This window comes from Hyalella azteca, unplaced genomic scaffold, assembly GCF_000764305.2.
Source record: "Hyalella azteca isolate HAZT.00-mixed unplaced genomic scaffold, Hazt_2.0.2 contig963, whole genome shotgun sequence".
Taxonomy (NCBI): Eukaryota; Metazoa; Arthropoda; class Malacostraca; order Amphipoda; family Hyalellidae; genus Hyalella; species Hyalella azteca.
Genome location: NW_025931296.1, coordinates 38,454 through 58,224, shown reverse-complemented (window position 1 = coordinate 58,224; position 19,771 = coordinate 38,454). Strand labels below are relative to the sequence as shown.

The 19,771-nt window shown below is 37.9% G+C and overlaps 1 protein-coding gene across 1 annotated transcript; it reads right to left on the bottom strand.

Annotated features, from left to right (window-relative positions):
- Positions 1-11,410: 11,410 nt before the first annotated feature.
- LOC108669655 (single insulin-like growth factor-binding domain protein-2) lies at positions 11,411-15,268 on the bottom strand. The gene is made up of 4 exons (XM_018157050.2): positions 14,903-15,268; positions 14,426-14,561; positions 12,195-12,298; positions 11,411-11,600 (listed from the first exon to the last, which is right to left on the bottom strand). Exons 1-4 carry the CDS (start codon positions 14,959-14,961, stop codon positions 11,480-11,482), a joined length of 420 nt encoding a protein of 139 aa, XP_018012539.1. The 5' UTR covers positions 14,962-15,268; the 3' UTR covers positions 11,411-11,479.
- Positions 15,269-19,771: the final 4,503 nt, after the last annotated feature.

Below are 19,771 nucleotides of genomic sequence, written 5' to 3'. Positions count from 1 at the left end.
CCCAGCATGGTCTTGAATGAAAAAAAAATACATTCCTTATCAAAACCTAGCATGGTTCTGAATACAAAAATGACATTGCTTACCAAAACCCAGCATGGTATTGAATAAAAAATCGCAATACTTCCCAAAATCCAGCATGGTCTTGAATAAAAAATGGCATTCCTTCCCAAAACCCTTGGATAAAAAAAACATTCCTTCCAAAAATCCAGCATGGTCTTGATAAAATCGCATTCCTTCCCAATACCCAGCATGGTCTTGGATAAAAATCGCATTCCTTCCCAATACCCAGCATGGTCTTGGATAAAAATCGCATTCCTTCCCAATACCCAGCATGGTCGTGAATAAAAAACCTTCGTTATCAATACCCAGCATGTTTTTGAATACAAAATCCACCTTTCCAACCAAAACACGGCATGGTCTTGAATAGGAAGAAACCCTCACCCATAAAGACACTTTCATCAGCAGGCTTGCAGTCGGTTGGGTTTTCGGTACCAATTTTAGGGCCAATTTTCGTTGGCAAAGGAGTCTTTGTCTCAGGGTCCTGGCGAGCAGTGATCGTAAAATTCGTTCGTTTGGCTGCTTTCTTCGGTGATTGCGGCAATGAGAATGAAAAGTGTTCGCATGGCAGCGCCGTGCGACCTAAGTCAGTGCTGACCGCAGCTCAAGATGTCTAGGCATAAAATGCCCATGTAAAAAAAACTCAGAATGATGAATTGTAGTCCAATTCTTTTAGCTAATCAATGACCAATTTAAGAGCATAATTTGAATATATGCATTGATCTTGGTTTACATTTTACTGAGTTATTTCCATTAATATTCACAAGGGCTGGAACTTGGAAAAGACAAGATTGAAATGAAGACATGAATGAAAAAAAATTATCATTGGTAGAACAAAATGTACGTTGAATGAATTTGAATCATACTTGTAAATAATTCACACAACGTTTATGAGAATGATGAAAACTGCAGAAAACTGCAGAAACTGTGCTTTTAAAGATAATGGGTGTATTTAATACTGAATTTTTTTGGAAAATAAAGACCGGCGGTCTATAATCTTCCATAAATCTAAGTAAACTATTATCGAAACAACATTGCCATTGGCAAATCTTCCCTCAAACGCTGCTCTCTCAGAGGTGTAAATCTGCCGTACAATTCCACGCTGGATGCCCTCGTAAGCCGCGGTCGGAATTTAGGATCACGTGTAAGATTAATTTAAATGACGCTAGGTGGCGCGATGGAGCTCTATTGTGTGTTGGTCTGCCCATCCTATTCATCTTAATAAGCGTGCTAATACCGCACATAATGCGGCCTATGGGCCGCCATAATTCGGACTAAGCTCGTGCATCTCTGACCCGCGACATCGACCTGTGTAAACAGCGACCGCCTTATTGATTGCTGCTCTCTTGGGGTTCCCAGGCTTATGCATCGTTATTTCTACCGAGGTCAGTTATTAGGCGTATTATTATGATCTATTGTTGTTATGATGTCTGGGTATTTATGTGCTGCTATTTCTACCGAGGTCAGTTATTAGGCGTATTATTATGATCTATTGTTTTTATGATGTCTAGGTATTTACAAGATGTTATTTCTACCGAGGTCAGTTATTAGGCGTATTATTATGATCTATTGTTGTTATGATGTCTGGGTATTTATGTGCTGTTAATGCTACCGAGGTCAGATATTAGGCGTGTTAATATGATCTATTGTTGTTATGATGTCTGGGTATTTATGTGCTGTTATTTCTTCCGAGGTCAGATATTAGGCGTGTTATTATGATCTATTGTTGTTATGATGTCTGGGTAATTATGTACTGTTATGATGTCTGTGATTTATGTGCGTCTTAATGGTGAACTGGAGTATTGGGATGCAGGAATCACCACTGCGATGAATTGTCCGGATTTCCGGAAACAGAATGGAAAAATTATCACGATTTTCAGATTCATAGGTATCGAATATTTTAGTACTGGTGGCTGAGTAAAGGAAATTATAGAAAATATAGGTAAATATTCGGATATCTACGTTGCTTTTCAAGATAATGAATGGCTGAAAGTTCTTTGAAATAAAATTTTGATTGACTAGAAATCAGAGAGAAATTAACAGCATTTTACGTGACAGTTCTCGAAAAAATTTATTCTTTACCGGTGAAAGTCAAGAATATATTCAGCGATGGACACGCATTGGATTATAAATTATTTTAAAGAATAAAGAGAGAAAAAGGAAGAAATGAAAGTGAGCGAAAGGAAAGATATGAATTATCTTAAATAAAGAGAGGAAAAAGAATAAATGAATGTGAGCGAAGAGAAAAAAGTGGCTGAAGTGAAGGGTTCCATAAAGAAATGTCGAGCGCGGGAGAAAAATTTGCCCGAATGAGATTAGGGTTTTGAGGAAAAATGACCCTGCAAACGAGGAGCTTCCAGGGACAGAGCTTCGCAGCCGCGTTTATTCAGGAGACATAAAAATAATGGAATCCTAGAACATCTGAAGAACTCCGTCAAAAATCCCAATGCAATTTTTCTCGCGCTGGCGAAGATGGGCGAATGTTCAGGTGGCCAAGAAATCCACCGTAACTGAACTTTGAGGTCGGAATTCAGTAGATTTTTGGTTGAAAAATCGTCGTTACAGTTTTACATTAAGAAGTGAAGGGGTTTCAATTTTACTTTCTCGAGATTTGAGTTGAATTACGTGTGCATATAAGACAGATAGATAGTTGATTTTAAGTTTTTTTTTTTAAATCCTGAATGTCTAGAAACAAAACTCGATTTTCATGTATGGCTGCATCTTGCCTGTCTTGGTTGGATGGATCTCGATGCTCGATTTCAAACAACGTTGATGAAATTTGACGGAAAGGAACTTCAATGCTGTCTCGCATCTGTCGCCGTCTTGAAATTTCTGTGACGCGGAAAATCTGATTTTGTAGATATGCACTTCAAGACGCAATATCCGATTGTCCGCAGACATGGATATGTAGGTTGACACGTTATATCCGATTGTCTGCAGACATGGATATGTAGGTTGACACGTTATATCCGATTGTCTGCAGACATGGATATGTATGTTGACACGTTATATCAGATTGTCTGCAGACATGGATATGTATGTTGACACGTTATATCAGATTGTCTGCGGACATGGATAGCAGGATGACACGTTATATCAAATTGTCTGCAGACATGACGCCAAAAGCAGTTAGATGGAAATAAACTCGTATACCGAGTGATTATTACATAGGTCAGTGTACAAATAAACTAGCATCAAAATAATTTCCGTCCAATTTCAGCGTAATGAAAAAATTTATGCGTTCACGAAAACATATCACTTCCAAAGTTGAAAAATAATTATCGGTAATGTATAAGTAGCACTAATCAGTACATCATTCCACATTTCTTTAAACTAAATACATCATTCCACAAGAAGTATAAATTCTCAAACATATACTTTTTTATTTCACACAAAATTTTTTACTTCTCGCCTCAACATTTTTGTGACTCATTTCAAGAAGAAACAAAAGCAAAACCGAGCAGTCAAAGGAAACGATAAGTGCGGACCGAAGTCTAGCCGCGGATTTATGCCTCGCTATCAGCGACCGGAAATCGATGCTTTGCGATGAAGCGAATTAAAAAAAACTACAGGGACCAAGGACAAGAATTGTCATAGTTTCCTCTTTATAGGCCCGATGATCAGGAACCGATAATGATCGATTCAAGGTTTGGTTACAGCCTATTATCAGGACACAATCACAGCATGGATTCTTAGCGACTAACGATATATTTTCGAAATACCGCACCATGAACTCTAACCAACATGATACGTATAACATGGATAGAAATTGGTATTTCCAGCTGATATCTCTGTTATCCCGAGGACGAAATTGGGACCCAGCTACCGAAATTGTACAGCTGAATACCAGGATACGCTGTGCCAGTTACCGTAATTGTACAGCTGGATACCTGGATGCACTGTGCCAGTTACCGTAATTGTACAGCTGGATACCAGGATACACTGTGCCAGTTACCGTAATTGTACAGCTGGATACCAGGATACGCTGTGCCAGTTACCGTAATTGTACAGCTGGATACCAGGATACGCTGTGCCAGCTACAGTAATTGAATAGATGGATCCAAGAAAATAGTAACCTGGTTACCGTATATCTGGATGCCGGTAGTGAATTTCGTTACCATAGCTGGTAACGGCCTACGGTAACGTGAGTCTTATCCCTGCCGGTATCTGGTAACGACTGTAATGGGAATGGATTTATCCAGCGTGGTGGGTTTACAGGCGCAAATATATAGGCTGCGTATTACGCTTCAGGGAGTCGTTATTGGACCAGGACAGATACAAGCTTGGTGATGCGGGACCGTGGCCCAATGCTGGGCCAGATTAGATGTGTGGACCGGAACAGATAACAAGTTTGATAATGCGGGACCGTGGCCCAATGTTGGGACAGAACACAAGCTTGGTGATGCGGGACCGTGGCCCAATGCAGGGCCAAATTAGCTGTGTGGGCCGGGACATATAACACATTTGGTGATGCGGGACCGTGGCCCAATGCTGGGACAGATTAGCTGTATGGACCGGGACAAATAACAAGTTTGTTGATGCGGGGCGGTGGCCCGATGCTGGGCCAGATAACAAGCTTGGTGATGCGGGACCGTGGCCCGATGTTGGGACAGATAACAAGCTTGGTGATGCGGGACCGTGGCCTGACGTTGGGACAGATAACAAGCTTGGTGATGCGGGACCGTGGCCCGATGTTGGGACAGATTAGCTGTGTTGTCGAACGCCGATTTAAAACGTTCATATCGAACTATGATTTGGACTGGATTGAAGAACATGAAATTATATGATTGATATACATATGTAGATTTCCGAAATAAAAGTTATGATATAAATATGTAGTCTTTTTTTTACACCGATCAGGAAATTGCAAGTTTGATTACAACAATACCATTATTAAGTTAACATCACAGAGAAATACAAGTTTGAAAAGAAACATGCAATTATAGAGTTGATATTAAACATGGAATCATAAAAATTTAGTATAGACTTGGAATTAAATTTATATTCCGAATGTGAAATTGAAACGCACACAGCAAACATGTATGAAAATATTTAAATATGAAATTTGAGTGTTAATTTGTGACAATGACAGATGGTACCGTACATGATGGAAATCAGCATAAAATTTCACGGCCTTTTTTAAGATACCTTACGTTATAGCCTTTTCGCTCAATCTTGAAATTCATTCAAGCAGTTTTAACGACTAAATCTTGTCGAATTTTTTAAAAATTCAGTGCAAATTTTTACCAAAAACTGTTCACTTTTTTTATCATTCTGAAATTACGTATAATTCCAAAAAGAGTTTTAATTTAAAAATCATATAAAATAATTCCATGTATAAATCAGTAAAAATATTTTTTTCCAATAACCAGCAGCCAGAAAAAATCACCTCAAACAAATAATTCGCACACGACACGACCATCCAGGATTGCTCGACGTATTTTCTTCGAAACGAGAAAAAGATTAAGAAAAATTATCATTTTGCACCTGATAAATTCTGCGTCTGTGCGATTATGGCGCTCCTGTTTTGAGTGATAAAGGTAATTTTAATTTCTACTTGGGACGTAGTCCTAATGAAAGTCAAATACAGCTGAATTACGAACGGAAATTTTAAGCCGTGCGCTGTTCAATTAAAGTTGAAAAGAGCTGGATTATGGACCAGGAAATTGAAGTCAAATGCAATTTGATTGCGAAACGAAAAGTTAAAGTCAGTATATCTGATAAACAGAGGGTAAAATTAAATTACTTACGTGTGAGTCTGAATTACGAATACATAAATACTTATCATATACCATTTATTTAAAAAAAATATTCTGCCTCATTTTTGTGAGGCAAATTGATTATTGAGATACTCATGATGATCTCGTAGTGAGGTAATAAGGTAATTATGTTATCTGCATCAATATGGTAATTATACGACGAGGTAATAAAAGTAATTAGTTCAGGTCTTCAGGGAGTTCGGGAACTTTGCTAGTAATTTGTTGCACAAATGCAAACTAAAATAAATGCTTAACTTGAAAGTAAGAATTTCCTTCATACGACCTAATATTTTCGCCGAAGATAAACACAACGGAACGAAAGAATCGTCTTAACATATAATGGCTAAGATGACTTTTTTTTATAACAGAGTAGTGAAAATATTACTATTAAGTGTAGTGTCACTAAGATTACCTAGCTTTATTTAGCAACCTTTACATGTTCATACTTAACATAATAAAAATAAATATTAAATCAAAAAATTCAAAAACATTAAATAAAATAAATATAAACAATAAGTTGAAAAAATAAGTTCATTCTCGCTCGACTAATTTTTCACGGGATTTACACTCAATATGTAGTAGAACAACCTCTAATTTTTACCCTATATGCATATTATAGTTCTGTCTCCCGTCCAATGGGGAATTTTCCCTCAATCAGTTGACGATTTTTTACTCGATGCAGTGTGGATTTTGCGCTCGTCAGCCACCAGCCCACTTACGGTAATCCTATTTTGTGTTGGGATTAACGTCCAATCCGCAGGGTAACACCGAGCAGTTCTCAGCGCTGAAGATTGCCGAGGCCGGCGCTACAGGGAACATCAACTGATATTCGCTGGCTAAATTAATGAAGTGTTTCTGAAGCGTTAATAACTAATAATGTCTTTAGGGCCCTATGCCTGAATAGGTACATTCACTGAAGAAATATGCATAAGCAACTGCTTGTATAATAATACAACCAAAATAGTAACACAACTAAAAATTTCTATAAGCTGAAAATGTTTAATTTACTATTTAAAAGTTACTAGCGTTTGAGAACGCTAGCCAACTTTTAATGTACAATTTAGATAACTCATTTTATTATGTATGAATCCATGAGTAGAACACAAGACTGATGAACGTTTCATGAATAATTCATTTTCGTTTTTTCGTCGTGAATAAATATTATATTCGAGTGAAAGACACAGTTGTTGCCCCTGAATAATGAATACCTGCATTATTTCCTCTGAATAAATTCTAAACAAGTTCTGTCCAGTTTCCCACAACTTGTTTTCGGGAGAGACTGCCGCCAGCAACAACAAAGTTTGTACGGAAGCTTGGAAATTAATTAAGACAAATTTCCCTGTAAAGGAAACTGTCAGTGTCATGCAGCTGCCATTAACAGTACGAGCTGATTAAAAGCTGACTCACTTTGCTAAATAATCAGCTTCGTGATTAGCTAATTAGCAATTATGATAGTATAGCTAGCTCACTACATACGTATTTCCATACAGCGTCTCTTACACGCACCTATACTCATTGTAATGACTTCTGCATTGGAAAATTGGTTTGATCTCCATAAATGACGTGGTTATATTATATTAGAATAACTCGAATTAATTTCATTTATTTTTTCATTATACACAAGTGGGATTTTGAGCGTCATTTTTTCCTGGACAGAGTATTATGCATTAACAATTTGTAATGGTAATTTATCCATTGATATTCGCAATGGTTTAAATTAAACTGATACTTTCTTACCGTATCTTAGAATAAAACACGAGCATATCTGCGTACCATTTACTGACATGTTTTGTTCATTACACTTACGCAGCTCGCGGTACAAATGGAACAAGGTACAAATAAAAATATCCGCACTACTTCATTATCAAATGGCAGACAATGAATACGTGAGGAAATTGAAGGAACTGAAAGAACATAATTATTGTTCCTACAAAAGACCTGGCTTGATTATTATATTGAGGGTATTGGTTAACTAAGATGGCGCGAATTCAGTTAACTATAATGTAGGAGTGTTAATTTATTGACAGTGTGGCCCAGAGATTTCAGTAATATAATATTGTTTATATATAATTAGTAATTAAGTAATTAACTTTATTAATTAAATTAATTAAATAATTAATTATATAATAAGTAATATACTTAGATTTTGTACGTTATTGCGGACTGGACTTCAGTAAGCGTTATCAAATATTCATGCGATAAATTCCATTAATTGTCAACTGGATGGATTAAATGTCACCTTTAGTGCCTCTAAATAAAGATTATTCAGAGAGTTATTCATGAGTTATATTATTCTTGCACGAGATATATAATTCACACGAGCGTGCTAGTCTCACACACACGGCCGAGCAAATCCCATACGCCCGTGTGAGATTTGCTATTGTTATTATTATTATTAGTCTCACACGGCATTCAAACTTGATTGCTAATTTTCCTCTTATTATCAATAATGCTACTACTACTACTATTAATGATAATAATTACTATTAATGCTACTACTACTACTACTGCTACTACATAATCATCATTAAATACGATTTCTCATTTTTACCTAATTACTATTACTCCTCCTTACACTATCCTTCCATGCCTTATCTTGTGAAGATGTCCGGGATGCTTTAAGTTTCACTGCGTATAATTTACCGCTAACAATTTCCTAAATCCAAATATTGTCTCAGACAGAAAATCAGTTTTGAAATTTTCGATGCGAAAGTTCACTGGTCAACCTATGAATAAAAAAATTTATAATAGAATATTTCATATTCTATATAACCTAAAACTAAATCAGATATTTAACTGAGAGCAAATTATTTTTTCATACCCAATTGAAGAGAAAGAATTTTAAACTGTCAATAAATTTCATTAATGCAGAGGAAGACTCTAGCTTATATTAAATCGTAAAACAAAAATTCATTCCACAGGAGGCTGGTCGAGATGCACAGCGTAAATGTAGCCAAAATTCACTTGATAGTTGAATGATTTTTACTGTAAAAAAATAACGTATTAAACCCGTGGTTAATGCCTGCTATAGATACTTAAATGTTCGGTGCCAAACTCGTAGACTTCCCCTTGATCATAACACAGCCGCCCATCAAAATTTATTAAATAATTATAAGAAAAAAACAATGCCAGAAAATTTACCATTTCTTTATATGAGGAAACGTTTCGGAGTCCAGCTCCATCGTCAATTCAAAATCCTATAAGACATGCAGAATCAATTAAAAAATAGTAATCACAAAAAATTAATAATCACATTTATCAATAATCAATTAATAATCAACATGCAACTCACTGCTCAAATTTTATGGCATGATTTTGGAGCTCATAAACTCGCTAATAAATTACTTTTAAATTTTCAAAGAGTGTGAAACAATTGCTAAAAAATCACTCCTCTGCTTTCCGCAATTGAGATAACATTTTACAAATGCTGACAACAAGTGACAAGTGACAACAGAGATGATTGGGTGTGTGTGGTCTAAGCCAGATTGTACATTTCATTACCTCAATAGAACAAAATTTACAAACGAACAATAAATGTATATATTATCAATTATTATTTTCGTTGAAATCTCGCTCTAACTTCATTTATTGGGCGAAATTCGTGCAGCTTGTGATATAAGAAATTTAAGTTTACAATCGAATTGTTTTCTATCAGCGATTATAGGAGAAAACTTTTGGTGATACACTAAAACAATATAACTCAGTACTCTCTGCTGTGAGTGACAGAGAGCTCATTTTCTCGTCGACGAAAACTTGAGGTCACGGACAGACAGACGGACGGACATGGCGAGCACAATAGTGCATTTTTTCCATAAATGAGAAAATGCGTTAAAAATGTTATGTACACTTTACGCCAATTCTGTTTTCTGACGAACAGTTGTAATTCTCTCGACGATAAGTCTTCAATTTGATCAAATATTTCCAATTTGAATTTCTCCATGAATAGCTAGATCCAATATTCAACATAAATATACAAATTCAAAATAGAATACTCAGGGTGTGTAAGATACTGGAATGACTGGATCAACACTTCGAACTCGTCCATGGAGCTCCAAGTATGAACGCGTTCAAGAACAGACTAGATAAAGCTATGGAAAAATATATGTTCAGATTTGAAATGCCTAGCTCCTTATCGAACCCGGTGGAAGTCTAGTAGCTACTTCAAACTATCGCCAGTCATGAAAAGCTCCGATCAAATGATACGAGTTTAGATCTCAGAAGATACGAGTTTAGATCTTAGAAGAATCGGCGACAGGCCACATCAGGCCTACATTTCAGCGCCGACATCATTATGTTATGTTATGTTATCGTTGAACTATATAAGGTTGACCCACGAGGACTTCCGTTTTTCAGTTCAGTTCTCTTGTTACGTCACGTAGATCGAGGAACGTAAACAAACCCGTCATTCCCATGACGGATTGGTTGACTGATTTGAACGCATTTAGGCGATTGGTTATTGCCAGTGTCGTCATTGAGATCAGTGACGTCACAGGCGAACGACAAACTACATCCGCAAAAATGAGCTTCTGATGGGTCAACCTTAACACGTTGACTACGTATTGGTACATATGCGTACCACGAAATGTATTTCTCCAGGAGGTAGTGGTGCATATTTCAGGTTGCCTAAAATCGGCCAAATCCGAGAACAAAAAAGGCAAAAAAGGCCGATAACTCAATGAATACTAGTTTTTTTGTAGGTTCCTCTATAAAAATTCCATTTATTTTCTTTTAGCAGTATTTAAAATTTAATTAGGAAGTACCCCTATTATAAATTTTAGCCGGCCAACGCAATTGAGAAAAACTAAATCACGGAATTTGTCCGGAAAAAATGACCGGCTGGCAACCCTGCTTAAAAAAAGTACAAAAAATGAAATAATAGTACAAGATGAAGCAATCGTAGTCAACGTGTTAAGATAGTTCAACCATGGAACTCGTCCGCAAACGTGCCAGCAGACTCATTGGACACTGGCCGCTGTGGCAAAGTGCGGTCGAGCCTAGCGGTTAAAATTAAAAGTAACAAGATTGGTGCTGCAAGTTGTGGGTTCTATTAAAACTTACTGGTAGAATTTTGTTTGATTGTGAGCGCGTGGCGGTTAATAATAGCAGGTATTGAGCGGCGACTTATGAACGGCGAAATTCTGTTTAAGTTACGGCCGACGTCACCGTCAACATAATTTCTCAAATACTAGTACCACTACATAATAATCTGGCACAAGGATAGTGCTTGAAATCCAATCGAAAACGAACAAATTTATGTCAGTCGAAGCGGAATTTCGCTCCAATTGCGAGGGAAATCCGATTTCCAAAACAAGGTGTAAAAAACACTTCCTATTTACCCTATCACGGTCTCGTGTTGCGTTATGTTAGGTTAGGTTATTGTGAGAGATTAGTCTTCACAAAAAAAAATATGGAGGTTTAATCATTCCAAACAATATTCGGAGTAACAACTAAGGCCTAAATTTTTAATAAAACGTTGAGGAGCTTTTTCGATTTTATGTACTGAATAAATTAAATTCGATTACACTAAACAAGCATTGTTTTATGTGACCAATGCGCAAAAAAAATCTATACAGGGGGACAAATTACTTCACACAGAAACAGCGTGACTATTTGTCATGCATTATAACAATTTATTTGACATTTCAACAGATTCACGTTTGCTCTCAGACGTCCATTGCTTCTAGAACTTCTTCAACTATGGCGAAGGCGGAATCGTCTTCTTCGTCCACGATGGCCACTGCGGGACCGAATAATTCTGGAACAGTTTCTTCTTCGGTAGTCCATCTGCGTGCGTTATCAATAGCAAATTTAAATTATCAATACATGAAAATAAACCTTCATTAATGATCAAAGCATGAAAAGATATGGATTTAAGAGCACGTTCACGTAGGTAAAATTTCACGAAGTTCACTCAACCAGTTCAATATTTTCTCAAGACATTTCATCACCAATTGCACTCTTTTTATCGTCGCAAATCAATATAAAGGCTTACTTAATCTTCTCAAAGAGCGAAAACACCTGGCTGAACTTATCTTAGCGACGACAAGAGTTTTTAACGCATTTTCTCATTTATGGAAAAAGGGCGCTATTGTGCGCGTCAAGTCCGTCCGTCTATTCGCCTGTGTCCGTTCGTCCGTGACCACATTTTCGTCGACGAGAAAATGCGCTCTGTCACTCGCTGCAGTAATTGCCGAGTTATATTTTTTATTCATTAGTACTTCAATTGATATTGAGAGCAATATCTGGAGTCTTACTACCCAACCTTCATCTCAATCTAGTCCTAGCGAGGTTTACATCCAATAACCACGAGTTTACTCATGTTAGGTTACGCCCCCAGACTCGATCGCAACCGCTGAAATTTCGATCTATTCTTCTTACTTGCAAACGCCGTAGGGATCGCCTCTGTTCTCCCACACGCAGTCCAGATCTCGACCGCACTCGTTAGCCCTGCTCCACGGGCCTCCACAACTGCCTCCCGGACCCTAAGCATGTCATTGAAATACCATCAAATTCACCGAATAGGAACTTTTAAATGCCATAGTCTTATCAAATCGTAAACAAAGTTATGATCAGTTGGTCGCTAAATTTAAAACTCCTAAATTAGAACGAAGGCAGGGAACTTTTTTATTTCATGCGGCTTGCAGGAATGACCAATGAATCGGCATGCAGGCACAAACTACCAAGATTGCACACACGAATTCCCAAGAACACCAGTACACCACTTCGAATGTATGCTATAAGACGCAAATGACTAAAGCCCCGTCCACACGTTCAAACTTATCGTCAGTCTTGCATGTCATGCCAGGTTTGACGACAAGACGGAGCGTGTGGACGCTTTAGTTTGACGTCTTGCATGACGGGTGGGCGGAGTTTGAGGTTTGACAAAGAAAAGGGAAGCCTGCCGAAGTCCACCACTGCCCTGGATGTAATGGACTATCATGACTCCTGCCCTCCGGAACGTAGCCTTCAACACTTCTGGAAAATCATATAGGCAGCCGAAAGCTCGATCGAATGGCCTAGCGTCGTCCGCCGTACCGCGAAAAAATTGTACACCACTCGGACGTAGCGCGCCGGAGCCTTGCAGCGAATGTGATATCCGCCACCAAGCCGTCCGTATCTAGGCAGTGCGTCGAACCAACCCTCGGTCGAACGCCCGCGGGTCGAACGCTCCGGCCGAGTGTTAACCCAACCTAACCTAACCTAACCTGACTCAGCCAGTCGCACGGCTCTTTCGACCGACGGCCTGGTGGTGCACGGCAGGTTTTATGCGAGGCCGGAGGTGGGCAAATCCAAGTGGTTGCAGGCTGTTGCGCGCAAGTTGCAATTCGAGCGGTGGCCAGGGTATGAAGTGATGCTTCGACGCAACGTTCAGTGGTGGGCGGCCATTCGACCCTAGGCTATTCGACCTCGTGTCTGGGGGGGTGTGGAGCTCAAAATATTCAAAGCAGAAGGATGTCAATGGTTGGTTACGGATAGCAGATTCCATTCACGGCTGATTGGTGGATGTCCGGAAAGATCCAAGGCGTTCGATTCAGGGCTTATTGGTGTACAAAATTTGTGGTGCACGGCTGCGTTCCCGCCGCATAGGCCAGTAATCTCTTGTTACCGTAGCTTTTTGATCGAATTGATCATAAACGTGGGAAACTACGATATAACTCCATACTCCCGTCATGCAACATATAACTCCGCCCACCCGTCATGCAAGACGTCAAACTTTGAGCGTCCACACACTCCGTCTTGTCGTCAAACCTGGCATGACATGCAGGACTGACGATAAGTTTGAACGTGTGGACGGGGCTTTATTGTTCAAACTTTACGCTATCTCAGTCTATTTTGATGATGAGAGATGTTTCATTGTTCCTCGCTAGCTCTAGTCTTTCATATCCCAGGATATCCGACACTGGTTTCACGATTTATTATGGCGAGTTCATTGAATTATATCGTAGTTTCCCATGTTTATGGTAAATTCAATCATAAATCTACAGTCACAAGAATAAGAGAGCACTGGCCTATGCGGCATTGCTAGTTAATTGCAAAGAAGTTGATTATACAGCAAACAAAGGCTTTGTAACGAAGAAAATAAACTCTTTATTGAAAAGAATGTGCCAAATTGAAGTCGTCAATGCTGTCTGGTGCTGGTAGGGATGCTGTCTATCAACCCTCATGGTGGTATTTTTTAAAACCGTTTTCGGGACCACCGCGTACGTTTGCATCGCTTTAACCTAATTAGGGTGACGCAAGCTGCGATCACTGCAGCGAGCAGCACTACCTCCTCCATTGTCGCGAACGCACTAAAAACTGAAGGAAAGTTTGAGAGTGTGGACGCTCTTCAGTCTTCCGTCAAAATCGGTGAAACCTGACATGACATGCAAGACTGACGATAAGTTTGAACGTGCGGACGGGGCTCAAGACTTTGCGGTTGCCTTCGGTTAGCTGGTGAGAACTCTAATCGGCACAAAATTATGCAGTAGAGATGATGACTCTGCCAACAGCGAAGGGCTGCAAACCAGCATGGGCAAAAAGAACTTGAATAAATTAGGCTCTAACCGGATGAAACCTAACTCATAACCATAATTAATATTAATCTTAGTTAATCACACTAAAATCACCTTTTTGCAGGTCATACAACACCCGCACTCTGAGAGATACACTCCGCCGAACTTGCATTTGCCGACAGACGGGCACTGGACGCGCGGGTCTTTGCAAGCCAGGCACGACAACGCCCTGACATTTGTCATCACCAAGCTGTGAAGGGAGGGAATTTATCCGAGGTTACAATATTAATCGTTACTTCGTGCCATACAGAAATATTAATTGTTACTTCGTGCCATACAGAAATATTTACTGTTGCTTGAAATAATGTACACGAATGAACTCGAATTTAAACAGATCTCGGGAATTCAGCTCAAGAAATGAACATTTAACTTCTAATTGTCTCTCATCGGAATCATGTTAGTCATGGCTGCTACTACGCAGACAATTGAAACAATCAACTTTCACCATACAAATTTAACACTACAGATAATTTCAAACGAAAGAAATTGCAGCAGAGACTAAAACTAATTAACAATAATGTAATAACATACCTTAGTATGAAGAACGTCAAAAATATTCGAGCGCTCATCGCAAAATAAGTAAATGACATTGAAATATGAATAAATTGAAATTAAATCTTTCAAATAACGGCCTAAAGTAACGATGAATTCGTGATTATCGCTTATTTAGTCTCTTTGATTGGAAAGGACACATTTACTGAAGTATTAAATCGCATGTGCTAAGGATTCATTGCAAGGCTTGTGGACATGCATTGAATTTTAAAATGAGACGTGCCGTAAAGGTAATATTTCGTTAGCTTATCCGAAATAAGATCTTGACGCTTCAAGTTGACAACCAAATTGTTGCTCTAAAATTTGAATCTATTCTTTCATGTAACTTGGGGATTAGATATAGAAACTAAAGTGAATGAACTGTGCTGGGATATCAGCGGTACAATAGCCAATCGACAATGAAAAATCACTTCCAATATTTTAAATTATAAAATTAATTATATTAGAACCAAGTAAATTGTAGCATTTTTTAGTTTGAAACCTTGGTAGCATCCTGATTAAAAAATTTTCATGAATAATTACAAATAATTGGAAACGAATTGAAGAGTCAAAGTAAACTAGTCCAACGAAAAAATTTATCATCATATACAGAGGTAGTCTCAACGCAAGAGAATATTGAAATAAAATCACATTTGCCTATTGTATTTGCTCAGGCAACATTCACATCTTAACGAATATAAAATAGTAACAATGTCTCCTTCCTACGGATGCTCTCCTTTCTTCTTACGGAGAAAAGCATTAACATGCACACCATTTCTTTACATATTGATAAACTCCAACCCATTTTAAAAGAAAGTCAATTTGAAGGAAAAATATTAGCTTAGTAAGCAACTTTACGCCTTTATGATCGGTCTGCAGTGATAGGAAGCTTGCAAAGCTCCGCATCGCAGGATGAGACTGAAATTATACTGACTGACGGTTCCTATATCCTTAGCGTAGCACCGGCACCGAATTTTGTAACACACTATCTTGAACTTTTCGGGACGATAAATTGTACTCCTGGTGAAATAGTACTCCTGGTGAAATTGTGGTACTCGCCATTGCCAAGTTTTTTTTATAAAATTCATTGACTAGACTTTGACCGCGAAGGTCAGTATTATTAATTAGTAGTGAACGTTTTGGGACAGACATAAGTACATCACTGACCTAGGCTAGTCGTTGCTCGACCCAAAAGCCCGGTTTAAAAACAAAAAGAGTGATTTTATTAAATAAAAATTTGCGAATACAATTTTTCATGTTGAGCCCGATGACAAAATCAAATTATGCCTTTTTTTTATTCATTTAAATCCCAACTCACTTCAGTTTACGAACCATATCTGAGGGCAGGAAAAGTTCTCCAATTAAGGGGCATGCCTCATTTAGCAGAGGTTCCCAATATTTTTGTGATCGAGAACTATATGCGAAGGAAGGGAAAGTTTTCCCATTAATGCGCATGCCACTTTTAACAGAGGTTCACAATATTTTCGTTATCTGGTACAGTATGCGAGCGAGGGCAGGGAAAGTATTCCAATTACGCACACCTCATTTACCAGGGGTTCACAATATTTCTGTGACCGAGTGCCATACGTTATGGCAAGGAAAGTTCTGCGAATACTGCGCATGCCACAATTATCAGAGGTTCCTTTTTTTGTTTAATTAGTAAGTCCCGTACACTCACCGCGTGTCACGAGCTGTCTGTGATTAGGACGTTTGTCCTCTTTTTAGATTAGAGCTATAGCTGTTAAAGTGTAGTGTAGATGTTGTACTTCATTCCCCTCCAGTTTGTCAAATGAGCTTTACCTTTAATTTTCCACCACTTCTAATTATTCTGATATGATTGAACACTAACAGCAAGTGAATAAATTTGAAAACACGGCGTTGCGTAATGTGAATTTTATTACTTGGATTGACTATGTTATGATTGGATGAAAATTTGCAAAGTTTGCATGGAAAACTATGATTGGCTCTTAAATGGCCCCAAAAATAAATCAGAAGTGGAGCCTAAAAATTTTAACTTATGAATTCATTCATATCAGATCATGAATCATCCTCATATATCACGGATGCTAGAAAAACCTTTATAACAAAATGATTTAACAAATTATTACTTACGTAATCTTGGTACTTGTTTGGGACATAGCAGTCCCAGGCCACGATGGATCATGAATCATCCTCAAATATCACGATGCTAGAAAAACCTTTATAACAAATGATTTAACAAATTATTACTTAGGTAATCTTGGTACTTGTTTAGGACATATCAAACAGTAAATATTATTTATATTGCTCATAATTAATGTATAAAATTATATAATTTCGTGTAACCCAACAGCATTCCGTCTCTAGGTTTTCCTTTGTGTGAAGGTTCACCAGACATTTCCGCGGGGGAATGAACATCGCTAAATGCTTCATCGTGTCACGGTGTGACAACTTTCTAACAAGTGCACTGAGTGAAGTCCACTTCACTGGACATCGTCATTAAATTTTAAGCGGCCGTTGAGTGCAGCGCGTAGATGTATCTGAGTATTCATCTCTAAATTGTGTTCAGGCTAAACATTGCGTAAAATTATATGTTAGCTTAATCAAATATTTCCAATCATTGTTAAGAACCAAATTTTTATTTCCAGGACCAAATTGGAATATGATTTTGTATCAGACATATTTTTTCGTTAAATAGACAAATTTGATATTATATGAAGACGTCAAATGAGAGGCAACACTCTGCGACTACAAAAAAAAAACAATGCTCTCGAATGGCAACATTTTCAACCGGCTTAATAAGTTAATCGCACGGAAACGATATGAATAGTTCTGAAATCAGGCAATAGTTGTGGCTGCTGCCTGTTGATCCGATTATTATTGATCCTAACTTTTTTTCTGTGACCCGTTTTGATTATTCAACTTGCTTGCATTCTAGAGTTTCTTATGACTTGTCAAGTTCTTCATTTTGTGACGAGACAGTTTAGTTTTTTAAAACCAGTTCATTTCAAATCTCCCCGTATCCCCCTGACTCAAGATTTTAGTGATAATCAATTCTGAGTCCTGTATGATAATGCTGGTACGATGTGCCAGACTGGCAGCGGCAGGTGTGGTAGGCCTATCCATGATACTTTACTGGTCTAGGCTACTGGCTAGGCTACTTCTATTTTTTTAAGACACAAAAATGAAGTTGAATCTTGAAAAAGAACTCTGCTTTACACTCTGAATTGCCATTGGTAGTAATTATAATTATTTAAGTTTGAGAAGCTGTTTAGATCAGTCTAAAGGTGTGGTTCAGTTTTCTTTACAAAATTCCTAAATTATATTAAGTTATTGTCTTGGATGTAATTGATGATTTGATGTAACCTCTCATTCTCAAATCTCAGGCTCTCATACCTACTCATAACTCATGTCTCATAAGTTATGCATTTGTGAGTTGTGACATACGCCGATACGGTAGGCTATTCATGAATCTTAAGCTGTTGTCTTTAAAGTTTGCAATGCACTATAAAATTCAAATACGTATATTAGAAATGTGCATGAGCATGACAGTGCAATGGCCAATGAGTGCATCATGCTATTGCCATGCAGTCATGCACTATGTTGTCTATGCAGATGCAGTACCTAGCTATTTCATTTGTGTGTAGGGACTTGTAAACCTGTATTTAGTATTGTTAAACCTAATCTCATCCTTAGCTAGTTAAACTATTACAGTATTACTGCTATAAGTGCCATTTGCTATATATTTATTACTTATTAGCCTAGGTAATAGGTAGTACCGTAGTCCGTAGGGCTAGTAGTAGTAGGCCTTGGTAATTCCTATAGTCTATTGTAATCCTATTTTTACATGCAATTTTATAAAATTAGGCTACCTGTGAAATGATTGGTTTTCCCACAATTTCAGGAAACTTTTGCATTTGCCTGATATTCCAAATAGGTCTCCCAACTTTCTCAAAAACTCTCATATCCTATGATGGTCCTTTCACTCCTTTGGGAATTACGTTTGACTTTGCAAAATTGCATGAGTTGTAAAATGTCAAGTCTAAGACAGTAAGACTACACAGTAGACTAGACTCTATTAAGTCTATTTCAACTTGGAGATTTTTTATGGTGTTAATCTTGTTGCAGTTGCTTGAAACTACCAATTGAATTAATTTGTCAAAGATCTTATTTTGGCCATTTCTTATTACCTTCATGTTTCAATAGCCTCAATTTTAGTTTGGAATTTATGTACACATTCCTTGTATGGATATTACATGAAATTGTGTGGCTCTTGAGTGAAAAATTTTGTTATACATTTAGAATTTTGTTATTCATTTAGAATTTTGCTACCCAATTGTCAGTTTATTAAAGAATTAGGTACAAGTTACTACAAGATAACTCATCTAGCGGAAATATTGTGGCTCCAAAGGATCAAAGTTGGCCAGAAAGCTCTTGGCCATGCTAGCCTAAATTCTATGGTGGTTAGCACTTTGTGTACACTGTGCAGCATTAGTAATAGTTGTTTGACTGATTCCTTAAATGGTGGATGGGAAAAGCTGTCTGGATGTTGTGTGCCTTTACTTCCTACAGTAAAAGGACTGAGTTAATAATAGTAATACTAATGCCTAATAATAGTGGTTTCAGCATATAGTAGGCCATAGGCATTATGCCAATTCTTAACATCGTAGAACATTCACAGCATTTTGAGGTCTCAAACTCGCAAATCACTGCTACAATTCTGCTGTGCTTAACTGCCCGGCCTCCTTGCCGATTCTGACCAGAAACTGGCGCACAGAGCTGGGATCGAACCCGCACCTCTCTGCGCCAATCTTGGTACGGTACTCTGAACTGTAACCACTGGGCCACCCTGATTTTTTGTTTGGTGTTCCATGGCTCATGACAATAGCT